General features: G+C 33.3%; 1 protein-coding gene across 8 annotated transcripts; it reads right to left on the reverse strand.

Moving 5' to 3' along the window:
* Nucleotides 1-3,357: 3,357 nt before the first annotated feature.
* Nucleotides 3,358-17,809, reverse strand: LOC145325912 (uncharacterized). Of its 8 annotated transcripts, none has more exons than XR_013881664.1 (12): nucleotides 17,655-17,809; nucleotides 16,080-16,168; nucleotides 13,228-13,309; nucleotides 12,057-12,109; nucleotides 11,307-11,373; nucleotides 10,459-10,592; nucleotides 9,065-9,115; nucleotides 7,149-7,226; nucleotides 6,494-6,561; nucleotides 5,201-5,298; nucleotides 3,684-3,755; nucleotides 3,358-3,483 (listed from the first exon to the last, which is right to left on the reverse strand). XR_013881664.1 is itself a non-coding variant. In XM_080168915.1 (11 exons), the coding sequence occupies exons 1-11, from the start codon at nucleotides 17,713-17,715 to the stop codon at nucleotides 3,742-3,744; spliced, it is 795 nt and encodes a 264-aa protein (XP_080025041.1). In that variant the 5' UTR covers nucleotides 17,716-17,809; the 3' UTR covers nucleotides 3,555-3,741. The 8 variants fall into 8 exon arrangements, 1 of the variants encoding a protein (XP_080025041.1); XR_013881663.1 differs by having other exon boundaries at nucleotides 3,671-3,755; XR_013881661.1 differs by having other exon boundaries at nucleotides 3,358-3,514; nucleotides 3,671-3,755.
* Between the last annotated feature and the right edge of the window lie 1,233 nt (nucleotides 17,810-19,042).

Here is a 19,042-nt window from a genome sequence, read left to right on the forward strand (position 1 = left end):
TTTTTATTAAAAAAACAACTTAGTGTAAAAATTAAAAAGTTTAGATATGGTCACAAAAAGATTCAATTAGTTTATTAAATGTTTCATTTTTATCAAATAACGATCAATCTCTATTACAAAGAATAAAGTGTAAAAAGATGTTCTCGTTTTAATTTTAAGTAACTTAAAATGCATTTTAATACCTTTGAATGATTTATTTTTAAAACATCATTTTATAAAATGTTATTGGTTTTTAAAGTTATATATTAGAATGTTTTTAAATTTTGTTAACATTTTGTTTTAAATGTAGAAAAATGGTAATTCTAAACATTCAAAAAATGATTTTATTAAATTTTCATCACTTAAATTGCATGTTTGTTGAAATTTTCAACTGATAATTCAAAAAAATCATTTAAGTTTTATTATATTTTACTTTGAATTGTTTAAAAAATATGTTATTGTCAAAAAAGGAGAAGTTATACTTTCCTCAAAAAAAGACCTAAAACATGAAAATTAACACATGTAATGAGATTTTTTTGCTTTCAGGCTTAATTCTAAGTAATTATTGATATTTTTTGTAAAAATGATTTTATAAAAAAGTTTTAAAACTCGATTTAAGTAGTGGTGTGAAAAAAGGTTGCAAATTTTTGCAATTTTCTTACCAAAAAAATTTTCTCGGATTTTAAAAATAGCAAAGGGTGTTATTAGACGTACTTACAGATACAATTGCTAAGTCAATTTGGCCAAACACTAAAATAAAGAATAAAGTTTTTACATCTGAGGGTGGAACAGTGATTATACAATGATCGTCTATAATTGATTCATTATTAATGCTATAATTTGGCAGTATGAAAAAATGTGCCATTCTATATAAAGACAATAACAAATATTTCCATATAAGGCAGGTATAAGGTATAACCAACAAGCGAAATAAATCTAAAATAATATTTGGGGGGCAAATGGAGAGGCCGTCAATTTTACGATGTGTTGCCCCCCAACGACAGCTGAAAACCACGTATACGTTTCGTGATTTTTTTTCAAATTTATTTCGTTATTGGTATAAGCTGCATATTAGGGCCATTATTAATTAAAACCTTGCGGTTCTCCTAACCCTTATCTTACCTAACTTAAAACATAAAACAATATTTCAGTATGACAATTAGTCTCCCCTTCAGAAGAACAAACTGTTTAAACTCCAGTTTATGTTAGTTATGACAATGGATTTATTATTACTTGGATCTTACACCAGATTAATAAATCATGTTAATAAAATTAAACTTGTAGTGGGTTAAAATACTACTGGATAAACGAACGGACCAATAAATGGCAGGGGAGTGGAACCTATAAAATGTGACGACAATTTTTCCCCTGTCATAATATCCACATATATTCTACAATCTACATCCATTGCAATTGTGGTGAAATGGATTTGGACGTGATTCAAACCATACTAATAGAAAAAATTCGCTTAATATCTGGAGAATAAGAAGACTATTACTGTGGCAATGGATATATCATTACTTGGATCCTACACCAGATTATTAAAAACTTTAATCAAGTAAAACTTGTAGCGGGCTAAATTAACAATACCCCCCCGCCCTCATCCATCCCCTTTACTCCATTCTTCCTACTGAACTAATAAACGAGTTCCATGTTAGCAACCTAAATTGACAACAATTTTTCTCCTGTCATAAAATCCACGTATATTCTATATCCATTATCATGGCACACTAATGGATACAGTATGGATCTTGGACAAAGTAGCTTCGGACAAAGTAGCTTCGGACAAAGTAGCTTCGGACAAAGTAGCTTCAGGACAAAGTAGCTTCAGAACAAAGTAGCCTCCTAAGGTAAGTAGCCTCCACTGTTAATAAAGGTCATGGCCGCAGCGCTCGGCCCCCTGGCCTGCCTAGCCACGGGCGCTCGGCCCCCTAGCCTATAGCCTAACCTAACCTAAACAAAAAATTGTAAAAAACATTATTCACTTTTAAAAACAATATTTAAAATTGTAAAAATCTATCAACCACTTTTTGCAAAAGATCCGATAGTATTGATAATCTTATACATAGTCATAGAGAAAATAATAAAAGAGAGAAATCGAGGTATTTGAAGGAATAAAATAGGCAGTGGGCCTAGAGGCCTATATTGAGCAATTGCCGCGCTGAATTTTTAATGTTATTCCACCACTTTTCAAAATGGGAATATCTTAAAATTAAATATAATTTCAAGACAATTAGTTGCTGTTTGAAGCATAAATCTAATTTTTAAGGGATGATATAGAAATATTTTGAATTATCATCCATTCTGATGAAACCTAATGAAAGAATATAAAATTATCATTATTAATTTTTCATGACTTTGCTACTGACTTTAATCATAACACTCATTATCAGCTTATAAGATTTATATTGCAGTCTATCTAACTTATATGTTTTAATAAATAAACGTTTTTACAAATTTAATATGAACATTTGATTGTAAATTATAATAATCAGTTTTTCAGTGCCATCTAGCTTTGGATATAGAACTAGAATATCAAAGCGTTCATCAATTTTTATCTTGCCTGTATTTTTCTTGTTTTGGATTTTTGTCACTAAAGGGCCAAACCCTGAGGGGTAAATAACATCACTTGAAAATGTTAAAAATATTGTAAAAACGAGTATTGTCTGAGAAAGAACATAGATAGCATTACAGATTATTCACTTATTTAGATTATTCAGTTATGAAATTTTTTATTTAATATTTAGCCTTAGTTTTAATGTATGTCTTTGAAGTAGACAACTAGCGAACCTGGTGGCTGAGAGCTAAACTATTAATTTTTTATTAGTAAACATTTAAAAGTTTTATCATGTTAATTAGATTTAAATATTACATTTAGGCTAATTTGAAAAAAAATAAATTTTTGATCATAAAAGGTGAACCCTCCTATTTTTAAACTAGGCGAAACATACTTTTCTGCTGCACTAAGACCGTCCGCGGCTGTTTGTTTTTTAAGATTCTAAATCAAATTGTATTTTAAATATTTTCTTTAATTTTTTTTAAAACATAATAAATTACAGAAAAATAATAATAATTAATAAGATAAAATTTTTTTTATTTTTTTTACATATATAGAATAGGTTATGATTAAGATGCAAAAAGCCGCGGACGGTTTAGATAAATAGCAGACAAATTATTTTAGTAGGGGGGAAGTAATATTTTACAATGAAATTGGGGTGAGTATTCATCCTCTTATCCTTTTTCCTTATGTACATAGTACATAGGAATAATCCATATAAGGTAGGGACTTTTCAGTCTGGCCGTTAACGAGATCTTAAGCTTCATTTGCAGGACAGACATTCTTTTACTCTCAATTTTAGATATAAGATACCTATTCAATTTTTAAATGAAATAAATTTTTTTATTGAATATGAGTAGTATAAATGAATAATAAATAGATGGTTCTCAAATAGTTGAAATAACATAATACAACGTTTTTTTTACATAATGTCTGGTATATTTAATCTAATATTTGAATCGGATAATGGAAAGAAAACGAAGTAGAGGGGTTCGTCGTATTTTTACAGTAGCTTTTGATAGGTTATTTATGTTCGGTTAGATAAATGTTAATGATTGCCCAGCAGGGTTAGAGCCCACCTTAGGGGCTAGAAATTGGAAAATAACTACTATGAAAATACGACGAACCCGATACTTTGTTTTCTTTCCATGATCCTTAAAATCTAAATATCAGAGTACGTTTCTTCTTGGTGGTTTTGTTATCACTCAGTCCAATGATTCTGAAATAAGACAGCATTATCCTGTAGTGTTGGTATTAATTATTGGTGGTTTACCTCTAAGTTGGAGCATAGAACTAAGCCCTTGCCCCTTATTTTGAAGAAATTTTTTTTTGTGAGTTTGTGATTTATAAACAGCTTTCCGCGGATATAGAATGTACAATTATTAGATTAAAATAAGTTTTTTTATCCCCGAGATGCCGAAGGCACGGGCAGAAAAAAACTGGTTTTAATCTTTTGATTGTACATTCTTATATTCGTAGAAAGCTGGATATAATACGATGCTAGACATAGTTTTTTCGTATGGATGAGAACCGGTTCCTATCCACCGGATTCGAAAGAATACGAGAAAATTAAATACACATTTATAAAACTTTGGGTACCAGAATACTAATTCACTGTGCAATGCCCTTTCCTGAAAATAAAACATTATGAATTAAAAAAAAATTTTAAATATATTTTATTCATGATTTATGAGAAACGCATTTCTTCTATTTCAAGGGGGGAGGAGGATGTGTCACTTTTTGAAACCAAATGTAAATGTGCATTATCTCAGCCCATAAAAGAGTTACAGCTTTAAAATTCGGCACAGCAGTTGCTTTTGTAGAGAACAATATGGAACTGTGAAGAAACGGCGGAGGAATCGCAGCTCCCGCCGAAAACCGCCGTTTCCCGCCGAATTTTTTTTTTGCCTTTTTTCACCATACTTTTCTCAATTTTCAATCATCTGAGATAAACTTTTTTTTCATAAAAATTTTGCTTATACTTTCACTTGACACTTGTAAGATTTTACACTTGCAAGTGTCACGTGAAAATATAAGGCAAATAAGGTTCCGCCGCCGTTTCTTCACAGTTCCATATTGTTCTCAATAAAAGCAACTGCTGTGCTGAATTTTAGAGCTGTAACTCTTTTATGGGCTGAGATCATGCACGTTTTACTTTTGGTTTCATAAAGTGGCACATCCGCCTCCCCCCTTTGTATGAATTTGTATGAATTTTATCATTTTACTTCTTTGTTTTTTTTCTTTTTAAAGGAGAAATTAATCTGTGTTTCAGGAAAGATCAATTAACAATAATTTGATATTTGATACTAGCGGCTACGCCCCTAGAGGCCTCTAGTAGCACTTTAAATGTTTGGTGTTTTAAAAAAAATAATATGATATCCTGCAATGTCGAGAAGGAGTCTCTATCAAATTTCTACGATACTTTGCAATGTTACGTAGGAGTCTTTATTCGAGAAGAAAAAAATTCGATTTATTGTGATTTCTCTTGGGAGGGTGGTGGTACCCCCCCCCCCAAAAAAAAAAAATAGTTATAAACCTTCATAGGACTTATGAGAAGATACTCTGTTAAGGAGAACCCGATCAGTTCAACAGTTAGCGAGTTCCTTCAGTACAAACACACAAACACACAGACAAACATCATGGTTCTTTAGTATAAGGATTTACCTTGTGAAATATCTAGACCCCTGTGGGGAATTGCTGGTAAGGTTTTTAGGGCTTGGATTCCTCCGGCTTCGGACACATGGGTCAGCTGTGGCTGGCTTCTAAATAATAATACAATATTGAATACCAGCGGACACGCCCCCTAGAGGCCTCTAGAGGCACTTTAAGGGCTATGTATCTTGTGAGGGTAGAGGTTCCCTTCATTGGAATAGTTATAAACTTTCCATTGATCAATTACAAGCTTCACTGTAAAGGAGAATCAGATAAGATCAACAGCCGGCGAGATATTGTACTTCATACGGATAGAAAGACATTCTATTAATATATGGATAAAAAACTGTTACCTAGCTACTCTAGCTTCTAGGGGAATCAACCAAGAGGGTTTATTTTCTGCGCAGTTAATCTTTCGAGCACTGCAACCCACCCTACCTTTCCATAAAGTAACCTAAACTGTTGCGTAGGATCATGCTAACCGCTAAAATGACATGTTTATATATATATATCCTCACCAGTAAAGCTTCTTATTTGTTCAGGGAAGCCTAGAATGAAATACAATCACCTTAAAATAAGTGGCGAAAAATCTTTTTTTATAAAGATACCTAATGTATTATGTATTTGACATAAAAAACTTTTCTTTATTTACTAAGTATATTTGCGATAACTTTTATTTAATGAAATCTTCCAATTTTTAACCTGTACAAAACAGCCTGCTTAATTGCTTCAAGATCCATGTCAGATCTATATAGGAAATAAATGTCTATAAACGAGCTCAAGTTTTCCAAGGACTATTCGTTGAAAACTCATAGTGCTCCAATAATCCATAATAAACTCTCATTGCCCAAAACGATAAGACCCATTATTTTACTTTATTAAAAACAAATTCATTTTTTTCATTTCATGTTGCTATTTACATTATAATGAAGTATTTAATTTCTTATCATAAAAAAGAAAATTTAAATTTATGATATAATAAATTTAAGAAAACTCTGTCTTAAAAGAATTCGATTGTGGCGACACTTTGTGTGTTCAAATATTGAACTAAAATTGTAATCATATAATAAACCCTTTGGTGATGGTAATGTAAAGAAAAAAATATAATTTAAAAGATCTTTTTAAGATCATTTAAATTATTAAATATTTACTTCCGTTTAAATAGTAATGCTGGGTGAGGAAAATAGATTTATTGAGAAATATATATGCATATAGAAAACTAGCCAATAGGGAGATAGTTATATCGAGCCAACTCTAGTAGTTTTATATGAATAAAGAATATTGACACCGCTATGCTATACTTACTTTAAAGATGGCAGTCTTGTTCTAAGCATATTTTGTAGATGAAAAAGTTCATAGGCGTCCTTCACCCCCTAAAAATATGAATAACATTAATATTAGAATAAAAATAGTGAAAGGTACAAAAAAAATGCAATCAAAACAAAAAGATGTAAATTATTTGTTCTAGAAGGTAAACCTAGTATTACTTGAAATATTATGAAGAAAGGCATATTTTTCCCTAGTTAATGGGTTATACTATATTTATATGGCATATATTTGAAAGAATTTAAATTTTCTACCACTTAGTTTGGAAAATATCAAGACTTAAATATTGTCTTTTTGTGATATATGCAATTTAAAAAGACGATTTTCAAGTCTTGGTATTTTTAAAACTACATGGTAGAAAATTTAAATGCTTTCAAATGTATGACATATAAATGTAGTTTAACCAATTAACTAGGAAAAAATATGCGGTTCACTAAAGTTCAAATACCTTTCGTGAAACTACCCCTTTACTGAATATCAAACAAGAATCATATTTCTGTGTCACAATTTACTATCGTGTTTTTATTACTAATTAAAATTGTCATAGTGTTTTATTGGAAAGGTAAAACATAATTTTTTTATTTTGATAAATAAAATATAAAAAATCACGAAACTTCAACAAGTTTGAAATAACCTTTAATTCAGCTCTGTTAATATAAATAGCAGGAGAATTAGCTAGCTCCACTCTCACTCTCGGAGGTGTCTCCGGTTCCTAAATATAAATATAATTAGCTAGCTCCACTCTTACTCTCGGAGGTGTCTCTGGTTCCTAAATATAAATATAATTAGCTAGCTTCACTCTCACTCTCGGAGGTGTCTCTGGTTCCTAAATATAAATATAATTAGCTAGCTCCACTCTTACTCTCGGAGGTGTCTCTGGTTCCTAAATATAAATATAATTAGCTAGCTCCACTCTTACTCTGGGAGGTGTCTCTGGTTCCTAAATATAAATATAATTAGCTAGCTCCACTCTCACTCTGGGAGGTGTCTCTGGTTCCTAAATATAAATATAAATAGCTAGCTCCACTCTCACTCTCGGAGGTGTCTCTGGTTCCTAAATATAAATATAATTAGCTAGCTCCACTCTCACTCTCGGAGGTGTCTCTGGTTCCTAAATATAAATATGATTAGCTAGCTCCACTCTTACTCTCGGAGGTGTCTCTGGTTCCTAAATATAAATATAATTAGCTAGCTTCACTCTCACTCTCGGAGGTGTCTCTGGTTCCTAAATATAAATATGATTAGCTAGCTTCACTCTCACTCTCGGAGGTGTCTCTGGTTCCTAAATATAAATATAATTAGCTAGCTTCACTCTCACTCTCGGAGGTGTCTCTGGTTCCTAAATATAAATATAATTAGCTAGCTTCACTCTCACTCTCGGAGGTGTCTCTGGTTCCTAAATATAAATATAATTAGCTAGCTCCACTCTTACTCTCGGAGGTGTCTCTGGTTCCTAAATATAAATATAATTAGCTAGTTCCACTCTCACTCTCGGAGGTGTCTCTGGTTCCTAAATATAAATATAATTAGATAGCTCCACTCTCACTCTCGGAGGTGTCTCTGGTTCCTAAATATAAATATGATTAGCTAGCTCCACTCTTACTCTCGGAGGTGTCTCTGGTTCCTAAATATAAATATAATTAGCTAGCTTCACTCTCACTCTCGGAGGTGTCTCTGGTTCCTAAATATAAATATGATTAGCTAGCTCCACTCTTACTCTCGGAGGTGTCTCTGGTTCCTAAATATAAATATAATTAGCTAGCTTCACTCTCACTCTCGGAGGTGTCTCTGGTTCCTAAATATAAATATAATTAGCTAGCTTCACTCTCACTCATATATATACTAGGGTGGGTTGATATCGGAATTAGACAAAGCGGGGATATGCAACAGATAAAATTAACCTTAAAAACATTTCTGACCGAAAAAGAATTTTAAAAAATTGAGTTTTAGAACACGACCACTTAAAATTATAATTTATTACTTATTAGTATGCAAAGACGACATTCAAATTTTTTTTTGAATCAGAACTATGGCTTCATGGTGCTCCCTGGAAAGGCCTTGAGGAGCTGAATCAGGAACTTTTGTCCGTTTCAAAATATCTCGTTCCTAGCCTTAGAAATCACTAAAGAAACCAAAAATTTTTAAGGTTTATTGAGAATTGTCCAATTTGTAGAGGTTTTTTAGATTTTCTCAGGCTAGGAACGAGATTTTTTGAAACGGACAAAAGTTCCTGACTCAGCTCCTCAAGGCATTTCCAGGGAGCACCATGAAGCCATAGTTCTGATTCAATAAATTTTTGACTCCCATTTACAAATAGCTATACAATTGAATGTCTGGTCGTCAGCGGTTTTAAGACTTAGGATAAATTTTAAATCATCCAGAGGTGTATTATATCTATATAAATTGAGTGCAGATCCCCGCTTTGGCCTCAGAAAAAAAATGTCCAAAATCGACCCACCCTAATATATACGCCTACTAGGGTGCTATAACCCCTTGTGGCAACGCTGTAACCAATGTAACCTAACCTAAGTTATACTAAAGTTTTCATACCTTAACAACAATGAAAAACTCTACAGTTCTGAAAACTGAGCACAAATAAAGCTACCACCAAGATAATATTCATATTATAAAACTTTTAAAAATGCTATCCAGTAAAACAAGGATGACAACATCCCTAAAAGCGAAGCTCTGAAACGGTTGGACTAACGAAAATGAACACTCCTTGTAGAATATCAGAACTGAATAAACAGAATATAAAGGTATGAGTCTGAACAAAATTGTAAGTAAATTTGTTGCAAAACTGCTAAAATAGAGGTTACTGTTTAAAGACATGCTATATTTTTTGGGACTTGATTATAGAAAGACTTTGCTTATATCATTATAGCTTGTTGTAACAGGAATCAGTATTCCAATAATCAAATGAATAGGATAATCAAATCATATTAAAATTTGTTGTCAAAAATGTAAAAAAATCAGCATGTTTTAAATAGACGTGCAGACTTTCGATTATAGAGTTGCTACGGTTTCTAAATATACCTAATTGTTATGGGAATCATCATTCAAAGATTAAAATCGATAGGACAATTCTAGAATGTCTAAATTAATGAAAAGAGCTTACTGGTACGGACTGACGGACCAACTGTAACTATAGAAAAGCTTCGCTTTTAAAATGTATACAAAATTTCACAACTAAATTAGCTTATTGGAAGAAAAAGTTAGCTAATAGCTAGTAAGTTTTTAGAAGCGAAGCTACGCTATAGTTCACGTTGTCTGTCAACCGACAAGCAAAAACGCTATTGGGTGATTTTCTCTGCTATTATTTTAGACGGACTTCTGATTTTTTTGAGATGATACCTAATAGACAAGATACATAGTACATAACTCTTTGGTTCGTTTGTCTTTCAGTTATGCTACATAAGACTTTTAAAAATTTATGTGTGAAGATTTGGTGATTTTTAATTTTTTTCTACATCTACAGTTTGACTGACTTTGTCCGTTTGATAATCCATATTTTTTTTATTGATTTGCTACATATGAATGTTGTCATCCTTATTTCTTTTTTGAATAGGGTGATTAAGTGAAAAATAGGTTGAATGTACCTTTGAAACAAACAATCTTACAGTTTTTTTCTGTACACGTGGAGATTCGCTAGAAATAAGGGGTATAGTCCCTTTCGTAACTTCGCACCTTATGGGGTGATGCTTCATATTTTTCACACAGTAGCTTTTCTCCTATTTCTAGCCCCTGCAGGGGGCTCTAACCCTGCGGGGCCAATCACCTAACCCGATATAACCTAACCTAACCTAAAAAAAGCTATTTTAAAAATACGACGAATCGCCCCTTATGTGGCGATGTTACGAAAGGGACTATCCCGAAATAAGTAATTGTATATGATGGCGGATAAGCCAATAGAAAGTAAAATGATGCTAAATATGAATAAATTCCTGAGCTACAATAGCAAATGACAGTCCAATGATGAAGATGGGGAGGCTGTAGACCATCTGTTTAGTCATGACAGTTGTCTGGTCACAGTACAACACAGCTTCGTAGCAATACCAGTGCACTATTCCAGAAAACACTAAAATTTAAAAAAAAAGTTTTTGGACATGTTCTCTAAGCGGTTTTAGGCTATTTAAAGTGTTTTTATAGTAATTTACTGAACTTCTATATGCCTTCGAATACAGTGCCACTAGAGGCTAGAAGTATCACAAACAAGAGTATCTTATAAAGAGTACTAGTGGCTGTGCTCCTAGCATCTAGGTACACTGTATTCAAGGCTTTAAAAATTGCCTAAAACCATCCCAAACTTTAATATATGAATAAAATAGCCTATAACTAACCCGGGACCGTGCCTTAAAAGTTTCTTAAACAAAGAAGAGTTACTGCAAAAAAATCTTACATTGGTCTAGGGACAGTGTCATGCTATTTTGCGGGAGAAAATGAAACCCCCTGTTCCAAAAAAAACCCCACTATCTTAAACTTGGGGGAAGGGGATACCTTAAAAATAGCATGTTAAGCAAAAAGGAGTTCATGCCAGCTTATACCAACAGCGAAATTAATTCGAAAAAAAATTAAGAAACCCATATGTGATCTTCAGCTGTCAACCTTTTTATCTGCCCCCCCAATTATTAGTTTAATTTTATTTTGCTTGTTGACTAAACCTTATTCCTCAGTTCATGCAAGTAATAAGAGTATACGAATTCTTATTTTTCTAAACAAAACACAAGTTGTTAAAGAGAATCAAGAACAAAAAGAAATATTTTATGCATTAAAACAAAACAAATTATCATACCTAAAGCAATCAGAGCATTTAATAATTCCAGTACAATAGTAAAGCAAGTTATTAACAGTAAATCTCTCTGAAAAAAAAGAATTTTTGGGTATATAGTCCCTTTCGTGGCAATGCCTCTTAAGGGGCGTATCGTCGAATATTTACTGTAGCTTTTGAAATTTAATTTTAGGTTAGTTAGGTTATACTAGGTTAGTTGATTGCCCCGCAGAGTTAGGCAATTGGCCCGCAATTGTCACGAAAGGAACCAAACCTGATTTTTTTTCATATTTTGTTTATTATTAAAAAGATTTCAGTGCTTCCCTCAAAATGCATATCGAGCATTAAAACACCCCATTTTTTTGAGAAAAGAATTAATACATTTTCTATGCCTAGCCACTGCAGGGGGGGGGGCTACTCTACGAGGCTACCCTGTACAATGTTTAATTTAACCTAACCTAATCTTTAATTAAGTTATAACACAAACACACAGAAAACTACTCACACCCCTCTTGACTCCCCTATCATCATTTTATTTAAAACTAAGGGGTAATAGGGTTTCTGTGCTCTATTATGCACTTTAAGGGAAAAATCTAACATAAAAAATCATAAAATTGAAAAAATGAGAAGTTACCTTTATTATAAAACCATACCTAGGTGAGACAAAGAACAAGATACAAAATAATAGAGAGGGGGGTTTCTGTGCTCGAAAATTCACTTCAAGGGAAAAATCCTCATAAAAAATTTTAGTATGTGAAAAAAATGAGAAGTTACCTTAATTATAAAACCAAAAGTCAGATAAACAACAAGATACAATATAGCTGTTCCTAAAATAGATTAATTGTAGAACTCAATTGGCATGTAGTAAAAGTAATTATGATGTAACCCCAATTTTTTAAAATTATATTACAATTTGCTTCCCCTTAAAAATTTTATCCCCAAAATCTTTAAATCACCCCCCCAAAAAACACAAAATTGTATCGCTTTGCACCTATGTTTAAAGCTTTTTAAAAAAAAAATATGTTAATATTTACTTTCTATACAACAAATCTAAAATTCGAATAAAATTTCGCGATGCGCAAAATTTTTCACTTACTCTCTCCCCCTTAAATTTTTTGGTGGTGACTTATGAACTTGACAACTAGTTTCAAGGGGTGTGTAAGAGCGGTTATCTACCGCCTTAATTTTTCCAAGGGATGGATACCCCCCTCCCCCCTATAACTATTAACTGACCTGTTTGAATAATACCATAAGAAGCAACACTATAAAACATTGCTGTAACTATAACTGACCTGTTTGAATAATACCATAAGAAGCAACGCAATAAAACATTGCTGTAACTATAACTGACCTGTTTGAATAATACCATAAGAAGCAACACTATAAAACATTGCTGTAACTATAACTGACCTGTTTAAATAATACCATAAGAAGCAACGCTATAACACATTGCTGTAACTATAAATGACCTGTTTGAATAATACCATAAGAAGCAACACTATAACACATTGCTGTAACTATAACTGACCTGTTTGAATAATACCATAAGAAGCAACACTATAACACATTGCTGTAACTATAACTGACCTGTTTGAATAATACCATAAGAAGCAACACTATAAACCCTTAACAGTCGGGCCCCTTACAGTTTGGGCTCTTTATCTTTCACACACAGAAAATGAGATAGAAAAAACCGGATGGGGGGGGCGTTCAACGCCCCCCCCCCCCCCGACCGTTAAGGGTAAAACATTGCTGTAACTATAACTGACCTGTTTGAATAATACATAAGAAGCAACACTATAAAACATTGCTGTAACTATAACTGACCTGTTTGAATAATACCATAATAAGCAACGCTATAAAACGTTGCTGTAACTATAACTGACCTGTTTGAATGATACCATAAGAAGCCACGCTATAAAACATTGCTGTAACTATAACTGACCTGTTTGAATAATACCATAAGAAGCAACGCTATAAAACATTGCTGTAACTAGAACTGGCACTCGCTCAACCTCACTTCCATTCTGAAAAAGTTATTTATAAAGTTAGAAAAGTATTATTGACAACTTTCCATGGATATTGAAATAAAAGTTCATTAGATCCAAACCAATCATATGGCTAATTGAATTTCAAATATCTATAATACAAAGTAGCTTGATGTCTGTCCGTCTGTCCGTCTGTCTGTCTGTCCCTTAAGATCTCAGTAACCACTGAACCGATCAGATTCTACTCTTCAGGGAATATACCTACTGGTCCTGTGGTGGTTTTAGGCTATTTTCTTGGGGGGTGGGACACCACCAACCCCCCAAAAAATAAAAAAAATCCAACCCCCATAATTTTTTTTTTACATTTTTTGTAAAATCTCAGTAGCTGCTGATCAAATTGGGCTCTACCCTTCTGGGAATATACCTACTGGTCCTCTGGTGGTTTTAAGCTATTTTCTTTGGGGGTGCGACACCCCAACCCCCCCAAAAATAAAAAAATCCCCACTTCCAAATTTTTTTTTTTAAAAAACAAAAACCAGTAATTAGGGTGGGGGAACCCCACTGCAACATGGGGCGAAGCCCCCATGAATACCCCCCCCCCCCGAAAAAAAATTAAAATATTTTTTTTTAACTTCAATTTCTGTGTATGCGAACAACCTAGGTCTAATTTTTACGAATTGAAATTTTTGTGTATACGGCAAACAACCTGGGTTTAATTTGTACAAATTAAAATTTTTGTGCATAAAGCGCACAACCTGGGTTTAATTTTACCACAGAGTAATTAAACAAAGAATATTTTTTTGAATAATTCTATTAAGGAGGGTTGACTTCCCAAAACTATATAGGGCGAAGCCCCTAGAGGCTAGGGGCGAAGCCGCTAGTATATATATATAGTGTTACTGTGAAATTTTTAACACACGGATTTCAAAGACATTTCTAGTAGCACCGCCAAGGCGCGTGTAATTAAAACAGAAATTGATTTTATGATTTTTATTTAACATTTGTGGAAAATTGTCTGAAAGACAATGCTATACATAATTTTTCAGTTTGGCTGAGAACCGGTTCTGATATTGCGGATATTAATCGGTTTCAATTATTCTTTTTTATGTGTTATAAAACATATATAGAATATATAAGTACAAAAAAATTATTTGTTGTTCATATTTGCCAAATAACACATTCTAATAAGACAATATGTTAAATATTACGTATAGTACGTCAAATGTGTAATATTGACTGTAAAAGGTCACAGATGCGTTGCAGTATATATATGATTTAACAAGGTATGACAAACATAAATTGAAAATAAAAAGAAGGTTTATCTAAAGTTTACACTATGAAAGGTTTGACTCTAAGAGCACTCTAGTAGCATATACTCTTACACTTTATACAACAATTCTGTTGAAATGAGTCAGTGAGTCTGTAATTGAGGGAAGCGGATACTAATAAAGATGCAACGCAACTAAAGAATAACTATATACGTCAATAAGACGCGGATAAACAAAAAAAATAACAAATGTAATAAGAGTTATTATATGTTGAAAAAAGGAATATTTAGAAAATAGAAGTGAAAATATACAAATCTATAATACAAAGTAGCTTGATGTCTATCCGTCCGTCTGTCTGTCCGTCCCTTAAAATCTCGGCAACCACTTAACCGATTGAATTCTACTCTTCAGGGAATACACCTACTGGTTCTATGGTGGTTTTAGGCTATTTTCTTGGTGGGGTGGGACACTCACAACCCCCCCAAAAAACAAAAAAAATACCACCCCCCTTTTTTTAGGCAGTTGATTTAAAATTAGTGGTTGCAGCAGAGGTACTTAATTTTTTTTTAATTTCCTCTTTGGGTAAAGTCCCTAGAGGCTAGGAGCGAAGCTGCTAGTATATCATAAACTGGTTTTGTTTGTTTGTCCATTAATATACGGCTGAACTCTATTCTAATTGAGTCCTTAATTGTAAGGAACCTTCGCAAAGGCCCTGAGTTGGTTTTATGCCATGTTATTTTGAAATGTACGCAAGTATGGTTTTATTTTTCCGTCCCATTTTTTCTACTCTTTTGAATACAGATCCCCCTGATAGTAAAGCTCAACTACCATTGTTTAAAAAAAGAACCTATGTATACCTTATATAAAATACAGCAAATTGCTTGTCTTAATAGGTTATTTTAAAGATCTATTCGGGGACTTCTTCACACTAACCTTGAGTGAAGGTTTAAGCTATTCTTTGGTCGCCACTCTGTCGGTATGTCCTTACGTCCGTCATTTAGTAACGCTATGGGTGAAATTTTCTATATTTTCTCGGCGGCTATTTAAGATATAGACGTGAGATTTTCTATGAAGATGTACGTGTCCCAATGTGCATCTAGTATATTATATACCTGGACCATCGGTTTGTCAGTTATGCTTTGTCCGTATTTCAACCAAGTTTTTTGAGCTTCGCTTCTTATGATTGTTGCCACCATTATTTAGATAACTAGCGGCTTCGCCTCTAGCATCTAGGGGCTTTGCCCCAAGAGGTTTGATCAAACAAATTTTTCGTGTTTTAGATTTTAAAGACAATTTTTTAAAAAATTGGGGGGAGGGAGTATTTTTCATTTTTGGGGGGGTTAAGGGTGTCCCATCCCCCTAGAAAATAGTTATAAACCTTCCCGGGACCTATGAGATGCTACCCTGTAAAGGAGAAACCGATCGGTTCAGCGGTTAGCGAGATCCTTTGCTACAAACAAACAGACAGACAGACATCGTTCTACTTTGTATTAGATAGTTCAAATTCTCGCCCCTACGCCCCCAACTTCATTGAAACTTACCTTGCCAGCTTGGATGCAGTAGGTTGGTTCAAAATCTTGCATCTGAGTCATATCAAACAAAAGTTTTGCCACTAATCCACAGCCAATACCTAGAAGAAAAGAAGCCATCATATTTAATGCATAGCAAAATTATACAAGACATCCAAGAACTTTCTTTTATTTAGAGGAAAGAGTAATTTTTTTCCACTTAGGGGGTGCATTCACCGCCCTGACAATATAATAACACCTCTCTTATTGTATGTATAATTATCCCCTTCAGAAGCTTACACACCCCTCGATTTAGGTTTAAGGGGAAGTCAAAATACTCGTTAAATTTCTATTTCTTGTTCGATCTTATTAATATTAAAAGCTAGCTTAACGTAGGTATATTTTCCTTCTTTTTTAAACCTACAGATTTTTTTCTAATTTTGGATATTGTAGTCCCATTAAAAAGAATATTTTTACAGGAATCATGAATGCAAATCTAATCCCAGTTTTAAGGATCTTTGCTGGAATAAGAATTAGATTATCCAACCAAAACTTTTCAGCTTTGTGGATGACAACATCCATAAAAGCGAAGATCTAGATCGGTAGGACAAACGAACATTAACACTTGTACACTGTAAAGTGTCATTATCATATTGCTGTTTAAAAGGTAAAAAATCAACATGTTTTAAGTGGACGAACGGACTTTCTGGTAACAATTATAGAGTTGATAAGCTTCCTTAATCGAACCCAACTGTTATAGGAATCATCACGTAAAGTTTGAAATCGATAGAACAATTCTAACTTGTCTAATCAAACCGTTCAGGACAGACAGACGAACCGACCTTAGTTATAGAAAAGCTTCGCATTTAACAAAAACTATGTCATACATGTAAGCGAACCTTCTGTTAAAATTCTACAATACAATTTTACAATACTGTTAGGTCTAATTTTGGCGAACCGCTGGAGGCTACGGTCGCAGCCGCTAAAAGGATAATTTAAGAGCAAATAGTTATTGCATCGTATCATTTACAGCTTTCTATGGATATTAAAATAAAAAAATAATAAGACTAAAATCAGTTATGTTAGACCAGAGAGGCCGGAGGCCTGAGTTAACAAAAATGGTGTTAATTTTGTTATTTATATTTTAATATTCGCGAGAAATTGTCTGTATTAAGATGCTAAACATAATTTTTAATACAGTGGATATCAATCGGTTTTTTAGCCATACATGAAATAATATTCTATTATTATAGATTCACTAAAAGGGATAATTGCATTAAATGCATTTAACAAGTTTGATTGCAAGCATAATTTACAAGAATACCATCTAACATATATAATTTTGTTTTACAATACATAGCAATCAATTAGGCACCACCAAAATGGTCATTATGTTGTTTTTGTGAAAACAGGACAGCCATGTAAGTTGCATATATCCAAAAAATATGATTTTCAAGTCTTGATATTTTAACTACGTGGTTGAATTCTTTAAAACATATGTCCTATAAGTAGATGTAGTTTAAACTATGGAATAGAAAAAAATATGCAGTTCACTAAATTCAAGTTTAAATGCTCTTCGTGCAACTACCCCTTTTTAAAAAAACATACCTACTAAAACCAAATACATTTGAATACCAAGGTGGATTCGCAGAAACGTTTTTGTCTCCATTTTCACTAGTTCACGTCACCTGAAATTAACAAAACTAATCTTTAAAGTTGTAATCTGCATGAAAGCTTTATAAAACATGGTTGACAACATCCATAACAGTGAGACTCTGAAACGGTAGGACAAACGAACATTTACTACACTTGTAGAAAGTCAGATATGAGCAGAATATAGATCATAGGTCTAAACAAGGTTTAAAGTGACTCTGTTGAAAAACTGTTTGAATACAGTTTAACCCTTAACGGTTGGGGGGGGGGGGGGGGGGCGTTGAACGCCCCCCCATCCGGTTTTTTCTATCTCATTTTCTGTGTGTGAAAGATAAAGAGCCCAAACTGCGTGACTTTTAAGTATGGGTATGACACATAACTGAGAGTTGGAATTTTTCGAATATCTCCATCCTGGCAGGCACAGGATGCCAGCAAACCTGGCAGGGTCATCCAGGTAAAGAGCAAAAATATTTTTTTGACTAAAACAAAGCATTTTATCATACCAAAATACTAAAATATCCTCTAATAGTACATCCTTATATGAAATACAGGAGTTTAAATCACTTTCAGGTTCCAGGTATGCTCCTGCAGGTCCTGATCCTCCAGGTCTCCAGAAATCTTTAAAAGGCTCCTGTGGCCGCAATTTTTGACTTAGAGACTTCAAATTTTAAACTTAAGCTTTTCTTATATGTCTACATAACGTATTAAAATTTCATAAAGATCCGCCGCCGTTTTCCCGCCGACCGCCGACTGCGGCGGCTGGCAGCTGTCAAGTACAGCTGCGGCCGCTAAAATTTATATTTTGATATTTCTAATGTAAAATTTACATAAAGATAAACATTTTCTGGAAAAAAATTTATCTTCTAGCTTCAAAAATAAAAAATTACAGCCGTTTGAAATTTTTTAGTAAAAAAAGACCTATAAACAAAGGTTGTAAAATAAAAGGGTGAAAGAAGCAAAAATTGACTTAGACTTATAAAAGGACGGAAATTCACTATCAAACAGGGGACTTGCACAAAAAAATTTAGCCCTCTAGCTCTATTAGGAACTGAGATAATGAGGGGGGGCGTTGAACGCCCCTCCCCCCCCGACCGATTAAGGTGCGGCAAGGGGCCCGACTGTAAAGGGTTAAGGACACACTCACATTTGCTTCGCTTATATAGCACTGTACCTTGTTGTAATAGGAATCACTGGTGCAAAAATCAGATGAAAGGGATAATTATATCATACAAAAATGTGTTGTCAAAAAGTAAAAAATCAGCATGTTTTATATGGACTTACGAACTTTCTGGTAAAGATTATAAAATTGCTACGCTCCCTAAATCATATATAATTGTTACAGG

The sequence above is a fragment of the Acartia tonsa genome, chromosome 8 (genome assembly GCF_053477335.1).
Source record: "Acartia tonsa isolate MP-2025a chromosome 8, ASM5347733v1, whole genome shotgun sequence".
In the NCBI taxonomy this organism is placed as follows: Eukaryota; Metazoa; Arthropoda; class Copepoda; order Calanoida; family Acartiidae; genus Acartia; species Acartia tonsa.